This window comes from Geospiza fortis, unplaced genomic scaffold (assembly GCF_000277835.1).
Source record: "Geospiza fortis unplaced genomic scaffold, GeoFor_1.0 scaffold219, whole genome shotgun sequence".
NCBI lineage: Eukaryota > Metazoa > Chordata > Aves > Passeriformes > Thraupidae > Geospiza > Geospiza fortis.
This window is the reverse complement of record NW_005054376.1, coordinates 1,609,529-1,622,434: the sequence shown is the minus strand read 5'-3', so window position 1 is coordinate 1,622,434 and position 12,906 is coordinate 1,609,529. Positions and strand designations below refer to the sequence as shown.

General features: G+C 43.4%; 1 protein-coding gene across 1 annotated transcript in view; it reads right to left on the bottom strand.

The window, feature by feature from the left end:
- The window catches only part of RREB1 (ras responsive element binding protein 1), a 78,340-nt gene that overhangs the window by 4,170 nt on the left and 61,264 nt on the right, over positions 1-12,906 (bottom strand). The window contains 1 exon segment of the mRNA XM_005424910.3: positions 1,685-2,428. Within this exon segment, the coding sequence (XP_005424967.2) occupies positions 1,685-2,428 (744 nt within the window).

The following is a 12,906-nucleotide window of genomic DNA, read 5'->3' as shown; positions in this document are numbered from 1 at the left end:
AAACAAAGCAGCCACAGCCCCACAGACAAAATTCTCCCAAAATACGAACCACGCACACTGCCCCAAGGTGCTGTCTGCCCTGAAGAAACAAAGGTCCAACCCCAACCTGTCCTCCCTTTCCAACTGTGCCTCTTAAAGACTTTTCAGTGCTGCAGTTCCATCAAGACACCATCTTGCGCCAATGAGTATCAGACTGAGACATGCGGTAGGCAGGCAGAGGTTTCTTGCACACTTCAGTGTGTCCCAAATGTTCCTCTTCTGAGTAAACAAATCCCAAAACCCTACAGGTATCTTTAAAAAACCTCACACATTAAAACTGAAGTATAAGGAATGTGCAACTTGACAGTATTTTGTCAATATAGTTGGACAACTGGGAAGGAGACAAGGAGAAGAGTCAACCTACAGCATTGGTATAAAATCCTCAGCTGAAAATACATTGATCTGACAGTGGGGGTAGGTCATAGTTACATTTATGAATTTGAAGAAAGCACTGTGCCAGGTTCCTGTTCCACACCTATTCTATGTTAAAACATCCTTCAAGCGTCAAATAAGAAAGAGAAACAAATAGGAAAAAAACATACTGACAAAGCCCACAATAACCCAGCAGGCAATGAAAACAATTAAAACAGAGAGTATGGAAATGTCCATGGGCACACATGGTTTGGGGGTAAAGCTCAGTACTTTGGATATCAGCATTTCCCTGAAGCTTCTGCACTTGAATGAAAATAGGCTCTAGAAAGGGACCTGTCATTTTTCACTTGTGGCTCAGTGGCAGAAGAAAACAGGTCAGTTTTGCATTCAATAGGCGAATATTTATGTTTCAGAAGGGTTGAAGCTATTCAGGCATTACCCTTTGGTGTAGTTTTCTAAAAATCACTGTCAATTACAACACAAATATTTTGTCAATGGCAAAGATCTTGTCTTCAGCAGAGAGAACCTTCAAAAGAGACAAAATGTCAAAATGGACCAGTTTTCCCATGTCAGAGCAGCTTGCTGGCAGGTAAAATTCATAATTAATAAGGATGAATGATTAATTCACCTTTGAGCTGGTTCATGGCTTCATGTCATTTGCAAGGCACTGCTGCAATCTGCCTATCATATAAAGCAATCCCACTGCCCAGTCAAGTCACTGGGCAAGTGTTTCACTACCTGTGTTCCACCTTCCCTGCCCAAGTGCCCACTGGATCTCTGCCTTCCACTCAAGTAGCAGGTCGAACACATCACCAGCATGTTACCCATATTAGGCTCAGATCATCAGACAAAACCAAAATCTTTCTCTCTCTCTTTCCCTAAACTTTGACTCAGAGGTGAAGTCTCATTGACACAGTTTCTTCACTGCTGGTCAAATACTGGGAAGAAGTAAAGCCACACACACATGGCAAGAAGGGAGTCAGAAGCTGCCTAGGGATTTCCACACTTGCCCTCACCTCTGAACTCTGCAAGCAATCATGGGGAAAACAGTTTCGGAGTTGAAAATAAAGCAGTGGCTGCAATTCTTGTTCCTTCTCTAGGCTTTTTATGCAGCATGGGGGACTGGGGCAGAGAAGACATCTTGCAGATACCTTTAGGACTAAAAGCAGTGTCTCCAACCCCAAGTGCCAGCAGCAACTGTGCACCTCCAGAGCAGGCACCTCAGTCTGGTGGGACACCTCATGGTCTGTTCTGCCCTCAAGCCTCCTCTTACCTGTATGAGACCGCATATGTCGCGTCAGATCTTGCAGAGACCAGAAACGCTTGTTGCACACAGTACAGACTTTCTTTCTTTTGTCTGCTTTTGCAGTACTCTTAGCCCCATCAGTCTTTGGTTTGTCATCACTGCTCTTCTCAGTGGACTTTCTCTCTGTGCCTTCCCCCTCAGAGATGCTTTCGCTCTCTTCATTCTCCTTTCCTGTTGCCTCAAAGTCCACAGGAGACTCCACTACCTTCAAGTCCAACGGAGACTCTTCCTGCTCAAGACCAGAGTCATGCATCGAGGGAGCTCCTGCATCATCCTGAATGCTTTTGCTTTCATCCTCACTGCTCCTTTCATCCTTTCTGTCCTCACGAATGTGGGCCTTTTTGTGACGGCTAAGAGTGCCAGCAAACTTGAAGGTTTTGCCACAAATGTCACAGGCATGTTTCCTTTCAGTCTGAGAACTGCTGCCTGCACTCTGGTCACTCTCTGCCAGCTTGAAGTCCATTAATTTGCTGGCAAAATTGAGGTCAAGACTTTTGTTACTTACAGAATCTTCCTCAGGGCCCTCTTCATATCCATCCACTTTTTCTTCAGCGTCCTCTTCTGCCAGAAGGGAATCGGCCTTCTGCTCCTCCTTGGGGCCGCTCTCACTCTCTGGTAGCTCTGTCATTTCCTCTGACTGCTCCTTCTCCCCATAGCTCAGGTTCAAGGCTTTGTTTCCTGTAGCTAGTGTCTCTGCATCTGCCTGGGTCTCTGCAAGGAAACAAAGAGAAACTTTCAGTGGGATTTCCCAACTACCAGCAGTGAGTCTGCACAGGGACCCAGGAGCATCACTTCTGATCAAGCATCCCAACATCTGTTTCTCTTGTCTGTGACCTAGACCAATAACTTACAGCTGAAAAGAGATTAAAATAGCACAGAACCCAATTAACAAGATGATACAAAGTCTTTCACAAAATGCTTTCTTTTTCCAAAACAGACTCACAAACTCAGCAGCTTCCTGCAATAATTTTTAATAGAATCGCTTTTAACCAGAGAACACAGTATGCTGAGACACCAAAGAAGAGCTGAGGTCGCTGTCACAAATAGTGACACATGGATTATTACTAATAAACTTGTGTATGAAAAACATGAACACAGATTGAAATAATATACAACCTGCATATTTATCAAACCAATTTTTGTGTAGCAACAAAATGTTTTTCCAAGGAAATGTAAAGGCCTCATGCAACCGCCTGGTATGACTAAATGTGAATACTTAGTGCAGACAGTAACAAAAAAGTTGGCTTAAAAAATTGGGTATACACCACAAAAGTCGAAGATGTGGAAGTTTGTTGACACCTGAGTCTCTGATATGCCACTTGGAATCAAAACATAAAGCCAAGGGACAGTAACAGGCTTTGCTGTTTCACAGTTACCTCACAAGAAGACAAAAATTACCTAAGCTGTGGTCCTTAATGGTGTCCTCTGCTTACTTACCTATCTGCAGCATTAATGTTGTTGAAGATGTAACATATGTCCAAAAAACTGAAACAAGTAAGGTGCTTAAGAAGAACAGAGGGCTGGAGCTGTACTCCTTCCAAGCTCCACACAAATAGTGCACTAGTAAATAGTAAATAAGCTGGTCTGGCTTTGGAGGCCAAAGCTGCTCTGATGTAACTGCACCCCCAGTGCCACTTCCCAGGAATTGTTCCAGGACACAAAGTTCGCAAGTGGTGCTTTCTGAAAGCTGAAACTTTCCTTTAAGTCCTGCACCCCGCCTCCTGCTTATTGACAGCAAGCAGCAAAGGGAGCCCACAACCCAGCCAACATTTCAACATTCATCTGCAAGAACGATAGCTGCTGAGTAACTCCAGGGATTTAGAAACTCTAGGAGAGCAGTGCAAGTTCTCTGTCTGACACAGTACAACATCTCCAAACTGCCCAGATTTCCTACTACAGGCTTTTTTTCCCTAAGCAAGAAGTAAAAACAGAAGATAAGAAGATGGTTCTCAGGCACTTATTAGTTTGAATGTAGTCTTGCAAAACTTTTGTTGCACTGGCCCCATCTCCTCTCACTGGTGATAATAAATGGCCACTAAACAAATGTCAAAGTGTAGCTGTGTTTCTGGTGATAGCGAACGATCACTTAATAGTGTGAGATTCTTGGTATGCTTTTTCTTGGGGGAGTTTAAGAGGGAGAAGTGACCTATCACAAAAAGTAATCTCACCTTTTAATCAGAACAGATCTGTTTACACAGACAGTGGATTACACAAAGTTCATTGCTCATCTAATTATCTGCCCGTTAGAACACGCAAGCAAGCCCTGATCTGTGTGTAAGGCCACAACCTGTGAGGATGGGGACGTCTGAAAGCAGACGTGGGCTGCTCTGTCTCATCCCCTGTGAGGTCAGGAAATGCTCCCCTGATGGGATGGATGTGTGCTGGGCTAAAGAAAGGCTGCCAGCACAGCACAGCACAGAGGGGGTTCATTAGGGAGAGGGGCAGGAAACCACGTGAGCTCTGTTAGGATGGAGATGAGTGAAGAGCACAAGGAAACCAAGATGGGAAAAAGCTCCTCTTAATCGTAACCCAGAGAGATTTTCTGTAACTCTTTATTGACCAAACAGAAAACAGTGGATGCAGAGGGAGATTTTTTTTCCTGTTTTTCAACATGAAACATCAGAAGCAAGGTGAGTGAGGAGAATACGCATGGGTGGCACTCAAGGTAAGAGCAAGCCAAAACCATTATGTCTCTCAATACAGAAGTCCCAACTTCAACATTCAATGTCACCTATCATTCATGATTTTTGAATTTTTCTGTAACTTTTTCTTCTTCTGTTTCTATTATTTGGGATAATATATTATTTTTCTTACAGTATACTCATTCTTCAGTGAATTGTACTTGAACTCTATCTCCTTCTTTCCTCTCCTCTGTGCCCTGGGCCTCTTCCCAGCTGTTATTCTGTTATTGCACGTGTGGCCTGCGACTATATTTTCTGGTGCACAAGAGAAAAACACTTCAAGGGATAGGTGGTCCATAGGTAAGTGATGTACTGGCACAGGCAAACAGATGAGGCCTACATCAAGAAAAACAAACTCTTAAGTTTAAACAATGTGCCTTCACAAAGGGCAAAGCCCACTCCAGATCCTGGGAACACAAATGTACATAGGCTTTCTCTTCTGAAGCTCCTTTGGGCCTCGCAGCCATGAAGGAACATTCAAAGCTCAGGTGGTGACATAGCCAGGGATATGCTGACACACGTATGTGCTTGGGGGAGTGCTCTTCCTCCTCCCCTGCACAAACCACACCTGCCCTTTTCCTTGTCAAGAAGGAGTTTCATAGGTCCCTTAGGAAACTTCATGCATGTACCTCACATAAGCAGCAGTTCCTGACTAGCTGAGCTGCTCTGTGGTTATCTCCAACCTGTGCAGTTGGTTCTGCAGCTGCTGAAAAAGTGAGCTGCTTAGCACAAATCCTGGTTATTGGGGATGGGTGAGAATCATCCCAGTTCTGCTTCCGATGAACTGGACTAGCAGCAGGGGAGCTGTGAAGGTGTGTGGTAAACGCAATGGTTGTGAAGACGATTGTGCCAGCTCCAGTGTGAGACTTCTCCTGCAGTGCAAGGGATGGCTGCAAGGGTAGTCTTGCACTGGCAGCTGCTTCATCCACTCCAGCAGAGGTTAGGTCTGGCCTGTACTACTGTTTTCTGCCTTTTTACATGCCCACTGCAGCAACCCTGCTGGCCACACAGCTCCAGCAGGCTTCTATCCTACAGAAGGAGGAGGATTTTGACGGAGCCTTCAAATCTGGGCGAGCATCCCTCCAACAAGACAGAGCTCCTCTCACATGGATAATTCCCATCTCCAGAATCTGGCTGATTTATGTTGCAGAGCAGTCACTCAATTCCAGGCAGTGAAAGAAACAGGATGCACAGGAAAGGCCTGCTGTTTCTTTTGCCCCTTTCCCATTTTTCACTTACTGAGGCTGTAAAATGCTTTCCAGTCCACTTGTTATCCCACAGAATTTGCAATTGGTGAATCAAGAGGACAAGAGCAGAGAAATCCACTTGTCAAGGCTCCCACCCACTGCCACTTCTTCAGCAACCATGGGAGCAGCACACGTTACCTTGTCATGTGCAACCAGTGTGTCACTCCCCCAAAATGAAGAGAAGAAGGTGACACTATCTGAAGATCTCAATTCTGACACCAGAGTCAAAAAAGGTGTGCAGGATAAGGGAGAAAGAGGAGAAGAGCAGGGAAGGAAGTAAGGACATAGGGAAGAAGGCGACAAAAAAACCCTGGTAACTCAGCTGCTGCCTCGTCAGCTCCTGGGAAAAAAAGAACTTCTCATGAGATGTATTTGTAAGCTGAACCTCAAGGACTCCATCTGAGAATCCAAAAACTTTTCCGCTTGCATGAAAGAAACCACTATATAGATGTAGCCAAAATAATTTTTCCGTCAAACTGTGGAAAGACAAGACTGTTTTGCTGAAGTCTATTTACAAACGAAGTTGCAGTCTTTTGTCAGACCAGTCAGAAGAATCTACTTCATCTTTTATTGGTGGCAAGAAAGAGGAGGGAACTGCTTCCCTACATATGCAAACCAAATTATGAAGAGGGATGCCATTTTTCACCAAATGTGAAAAACTTCAGATGAAAGAGGAGATACACATCAAGGTGGGGAGCTTGTTGGCACGATTCTTTTTACACATGGTTTTATTTTTTCCTGGAACTATGGTGGAATAGAGAGTAGAGCTTGAGAAGCTACAAAGTTGGTAGACAAAACAAGATGTAATGAAAAACATTTTGGTGCTAAAGCAAGTGTTTATTGACAAACATTCCTAACATCCCAGAAGAAGAGTTAGAAAACCCACCACATAAATAATCCTCAAAATTGGAGCAAACAGACTACTGGAAATGGATATGGTACAAGCAGTTGGCATTATCAGTCAGATGAGCTGATGATTTACTATCTTCCCTACATTAACTGAAATAACCTCAGCTAGTTTTATATTTTACAATAGAGGCAGCCACCACTAGGTGGTAGCAGTTCTAGTAAATTTGGGATTTTTTGGACTCACACAAACAATGCTGCTTCTACTTCCACCCATGAACTGGAGAACATCTTTTAAACCCAGAGAACCCACTTGAAAAATTTTGGGTGTTATCTTCATCCATTTTTATTGTAAACATTCTAAATAATAAAATTCAGCCACCTTCATTACATCACCTGCAAACACTCAAGTTAAATATTTAATCATCCCTCACATGGTTGAGAGAGCTTTGACTGTGTCTTCATGCCTTGCAAAATGAAAATATTCAAGCTAGAAAAGGACTATTTACAGTAAATGGAACTGAATATGTCTGGGGAAAAAGAAAAACAATTCTGGGAAAAAACACTTTCTGTCTTTAACACACAGTTTGATTCCTCCAGTACCTTCAACAGAGCAGTGAAGTCATGATGAAAAGTTTTCAGGACTAGCTCTGACTGCAGCTACCATGGGGAAATCTGCATTTAAGGGAGCAGGGGCAAAACCCACACTGTAAGTTTATGATGGATTTCACCATTCAGCAGAAAGGCAGTCTGATGTAGAGCTGCCAATACAGCCAGCAGGTTATACACCATCTCCTCAGTACCTTTATACAACAGCTCTAGCACTCAGGCCAACCCCAGCAGCAAAAGACTCTTGCTTTATCCTGAGCTCTGGCTCTAGAGCAGCTGTTAAACTTTGCCTGACACTGAAAACATGATTTCAAGCCCTTTGTCCTCTAAGAAATACCCACAAATGTAGTTCAGAGGTACAGACAGCTAGAACATTTTGGAAAAAGTCCTCCACTATACCCAGGGCTCACATGATTTCTGGAGGGATCACAGTGTGGCAGATATCTAGAGCAAAGACAAATTCTGCTAAATGCTAATCAGAAAATTCACTGTTGAGTATACTTTGTAAATATTTGTCTAGTTAACACAGAGCAGTTGTGTTCGACCCTCTCACATTAGAGGCAAGTCTCTTTACGAAAGAGATCTTTCCTTATTAAGTTCTCTTTCTCCATTATGTAAGAGATAATCCCTTACCCCATTCCTATCCTACATCTCTGTCAACTGTATTTTGTTGCAAGAGGGGAGCATTAAGACAGCCCTAAGGAGACAAAGGCAGGGCTGCTTTAACATGACGAAAGTGGGCAATTAATTAAGCTGCTCCACGTTTTCCTTGTATGCTTCTCTGCCAGGACAGCTCTCCGCTGGTCTCACTGCTGTGAGCTGGGGGAAATGTCCTCAGTTTGCTTCAGGCACTTTAGACCATTCCCTTCCTCCCCATGTAGCAAGGATATGAGCAAGCCCCATCACTTACACAGTCTCCTCATCTCTGAATCCTAAACCACCATCCTGTTTTTGTTTTGGTTTAAAATAAGACCAAAAGAAACCCTCTATAAACTTGTTCCCAGTGACACTCTATTGAATTGCACTTCCTGTCTTACACCTCATCCTAAAGCTTTGCTTCATTTATGGCTGACCAAACACCATCCAAGCATCTCCCTTCATTCACTTTCCTTCTGGCATACAGTGAAATCCAGATGACCACTCACTTCCAAGGACAGCCCTCACAAGGACTCTGCATGTGAGCCCTGAGCATGCTGCTTACCCACCTTTTATAGCCAGCACCAAAAGAAACCAACTCATTTTAAACTTAGCACGGTTTCAAATTCTTAGTTTACTTCCACTGATTTGGAAATTCCTTTTTCTTGGACAATGGAGGGAGACCACAAGTCCAAAGCCATTGAATGATTCTGAACTGAGATTAACCACCGCTTGGTGAAGCCAGTTATAAACGCTAAGCTGTGCTATAAAGTGCATGTGGTAACTATAACTGTGTGCACTATCGGATATGGGCTCCCTCCTCGATGCCTAAAGCTGCTATTTGAAGACACAAAGCACTGACAACAAAGCCAATTTCAACAGCATCTATCCCCAGTGCCCCCCAGAAGATGATGCTAGCTCCACACCTCAGCTGCATCAATGTGCTCCTTTAGGGCTGTACTGCCAGCCAGATCCGGGAACTGATCTCATGACTACCAGTCCCTCCCCTTGCCCTTTTAATTTTTTGGGGCAGCTGGGTCAGCTACAGCTGCAGGGATGAACAGTTGGGAACAGGTTGAGCCAGTACTGCCAATAAGCGCTTTGTGTTATCCAACCATGGCCCAAGGCTCTGTCTGCCAGGGGCAGGTTGAACCACTCTGACCAGCCCAGCGCCGGCTGCTCAGAACACCTACCTTGCACCCAAGTCCTACCCACCCTATGTGCTGCACCAGTGCTTGTCCAGCAGCTTTAGAAATGCTTGCCTCCCCACACCACCAAACAGCTGAGCTGCTTTAGGACCCCTCTGACTATAAAGAAAGTCTGCAGCCGACTCAAGTAGGACATTTCAGTTTTATTCTGCCAGGAAAATTGTCAGAGGTGAGCACTTTCAGAGCCCTTCCTGCAGACTTTTGTTCTTGGAGGGGATCATGTCATAACACGAGTCCTCCTCTCTCAGGCTGTAGCCATCTGTTGTCTGCATAGGCAGGATGGGCCCACGTGACACCACAGACACCGTGCTACAGCCCTCTGAAGTTACAGGCTGTTAGCATGGTAACGAGGCAACTTAGTCTCTTCATGATAGGCAAGATCAAACCATGTCATAACAGGTCCCCAGCACGGCAGATTGCAAAGCCAGACTAGTACTGAGACCTGTATTACCACATTTGAATAACTGCAAAGCAACCTGCTGTATTAAAAGCAGCAGAGAGGATGAGAGAGGCTGGCAAGACAGCAGACTTTCCCAAACAAACTGGTGCATGGGGATGTATGAGAAAAATCCTGTGCACACTCTGCAATCTGATCAGCAGCTACCCTGAGGTTGAGAGTAATAACTCATTTGTAATTTTAACTACCCTGACATGCAGAGCCAACTTCTTGTTGCTTTTAAGTTTGTTACTTCCAACAATTTCCCATGAAGCCAACTCAAAATGACACAAAGTGACACTGTCTGTACTAGAGGTGTGAATAACTTTAGAGCAACAGCTCCCTTGTGCAAGCAGTTTTCAGGTAAGGGATATGTACCACCATCTGCTGAGCTTCCTTCTTGCACCCATCCCATTTGATCAGCACGGTAAACCCAGAGTGACTGTGCTCACCCTTGGTTTTGTGTCAGCTCCTCCTTTCTGGCTGAACGCCACTCACCTGCCTACAACAGAGCCTTGCATGACAGCCAACCTCTTTCACTACTGACAAGACAGAGGGGGCAGTATGATGGCAGGTGAGCTTCAGTGCAGATTAACACAAGGTAAAACAATCTAAACCATGCCTATGTGATGCTGAGTATAGTACTGGCAGGTAGATCCAGGCAGGAGGACTCAAAGCCATCACTGATGTCTCTCCAGGATCACTGACATGGTCTGAAGCAGCAGCCAAATTAAAACCAGACTCCGTCAGCAGGTTCAGAAAACAACTGGAAGGACCTGCAAACAGTAGCTCCACAAACAGGTTGTAAAGGGAGTGGGCAGGGATGTACCTTCAAGCACACAACCCTAAGGAAGCAGCTGTGGATGCTGACAGAGCTTTAAGAGCAACAGGCCAGAGGAAGCAGCTGTGTCCACATGCTCACACTAAAGAGTACATCCCTCCTGCTACCAGTGGAGACCAGAGTACCACTGCTCCAATGCAGAAGGGCAGTTCTCACATTCTCATGCTTTGCTTGTCTGCAGCGTTCAGCCCAAGCAAGTACAACTTGGCCTTGGTGTTCTGAACAGCTGGGAAAAATTGTGTGTGCCAGTGTGAGATCCAACATCCTCTTCCTTAGGCTGGGGGATAAGCACATTTCTCCACAGGTAGCAGCTGGCAACTCCAGGTTCGTGGAAATTCTGCTAGATTTGGTAGAAATGACACCATATTTCTGACAGGGGAAGGGCTTCTGGCTTGGTGCAAGATAAAATGTATGAATTTATCCTGCTCTGTAATAAGAAACTTCCTTGGTTTTCTTCCTTTGCCTCTGTTATTGCTTGGCGACAACCACAATATCCTGACTGCAAGCTCCTCAACAGCAGGCTCTCTCTGGAAACGCCTATCACCTATGTGAATTGGACACAATTTCCATCAAAGCCACAGGGCATCTCTCCACTGACTTCAGTGGAATCAAGGCCCATATGTTGAATAAGCAATAAATTATTTTTCCTTAGGAGTAAGTTTTTCATGTCTATAATTCATTTAAATGACTAGAAAGGGGAGGAACCGAGCACAGGAAAAGTTGAAAGAAAAGCCAGGGTCATGCAGTGCAATGAGGAAGGCAATCCTGCATGACATCTTTGTGATGAAGAAAGAGATTGAGAGGATGGTTACTTGTAAAAGGAGATCAGCTCCTGTCACACCTTCCACCTCACACCCAAAACCTCTGAAAACACAGGCACACCACCCACCCCCTGCCACAGCCAGCAGCCTCTTTGATACAACATTGTGGGTATCTCTCTCACTTTCATCTTCTGAAAGTTGGTTCTGTTCTAGTTAACATCTCAAACCGTACCAGGGATTCCCTGCATCTCACAGACATCTTAGGAGCTGTTTCTTTCTCTTAATTTTCTTCCAGTGTCAACACAACTTTTTAGATGCATCACAGTACTGCTTTTTTGTAGGCTTTCAAGTCACTCTTTCCTTTTAGATGCCTGCTAATTCACCCATAAATTTATGGCTACAAATATCACTGTTTTTTGCACTTCTATCTGGCTTCATTCACAATGCAAATAGAAAACTTCAAAGTCGAGGAGAAATCCTTTTGCTTCATGGTAGCCCAATTCCTTTCCACATTTCTTTTCAAGCATGCAATGATAGGATTAGCTAAGGATTAATTACTTGAAACTCAACCTGCATCTCAGGTCACAATTTTCTCATATTTTCAGCATTTAAAATCTTTGTATCAATCAAATATTGGTCATACAGACCAATATTTGCAACAGATAAAATATACTTTTTTCCACATAGATGCCCTAGCTGGGGGTCTCAAAACCCAAACAAAAATTCCACTTACTGTGCAAACTCCAATCCTCCCACCTGAAGTTGCAGTGCTTTCCAAAAATGTCACCTTTAAAGGCACAAAACCAGAATGTTCAAAAAATGCAGTTTTTTCTGCCTTCTGTATTTGTCCCTTAAAGGCAACTGCTCTTCTGATAAAACACATTTACTCAGTGGAAGGTAACCTAAAAAGTCAACGTGATTTGATTTTTTTATTAAATTTTTCCATATGAATAGTCATGGCCTGTATTAAAATACATCTGTGCCTAAATACTGACTTGGGACTAACTGTAAATTTTGTTTAGCAGCACAGCAGGACTAGCCTAGTCTGGCTACATTGCATAGTAGCCAACTGTTTGAAGAATGTCTTTTTCAGTATAAAGAGTCACCTGAATAATCAAAGCATGCAAGATCAGTCCTCAAGGTATCTCCTGCCACTGCTAGCAGAAACATGTTATTCACCGTGGTAATTACAAATGTTGCAAAATAAAGATGTTTACAATTTTACTTTGACTTAAATAATAAAAACAATTAATAAAACTGCCTCAAAGTCCTTTTTTTTAGCGACTTGTGACGTCCAATCAATAGGAAACATTCAAGTTCATGGGCTAGATGTAAGAGTTTTCTATTTATTTATTCCTTTATTTTTTTATAGATATTTACTTGTATGGTTTGTTCCTGTTGTAGCAGCAAAACAAAACAAAATCAAAAAACCTCCTCTGCCATTAAATCTTGCTTTTTACAAAATTTAATCTTGGGTCAAGTAAGATCTGCCAGTAACCCTCTGAAAATATTCTCAAGTGATTCTCTGCAAACAGATTAGGTTATCTATAACAAACTGGTGGTTAAAAACAACCATTACTGAAATTTTATACTGAACGTAGTCTGATCTGCATCCTATAAAAAGGAGCAAAACCAACTGCATCACCTGCAGGGCACATCTTAGTCACAATTCTGAGAATTAAAAAAAAAAAAAGCAGCAAACCGTGTTGAACATAGGAAAGTAAATTATACATTAAAGACATCAAAAGAAGGAAAGTATTAAAAGCAAGTGTTCGAGCATGTTCAAACAAAACACAGCTACTGCATTAGGCACTGTACAAAACCAAGCTATGCCAAATTCCCAGTGTCCCACTTATGAGCTCACCATTAAAATAAAAAAACACTGAGGAAGATGTATGCTTCTTCATGGAAATGTTTTTGAATT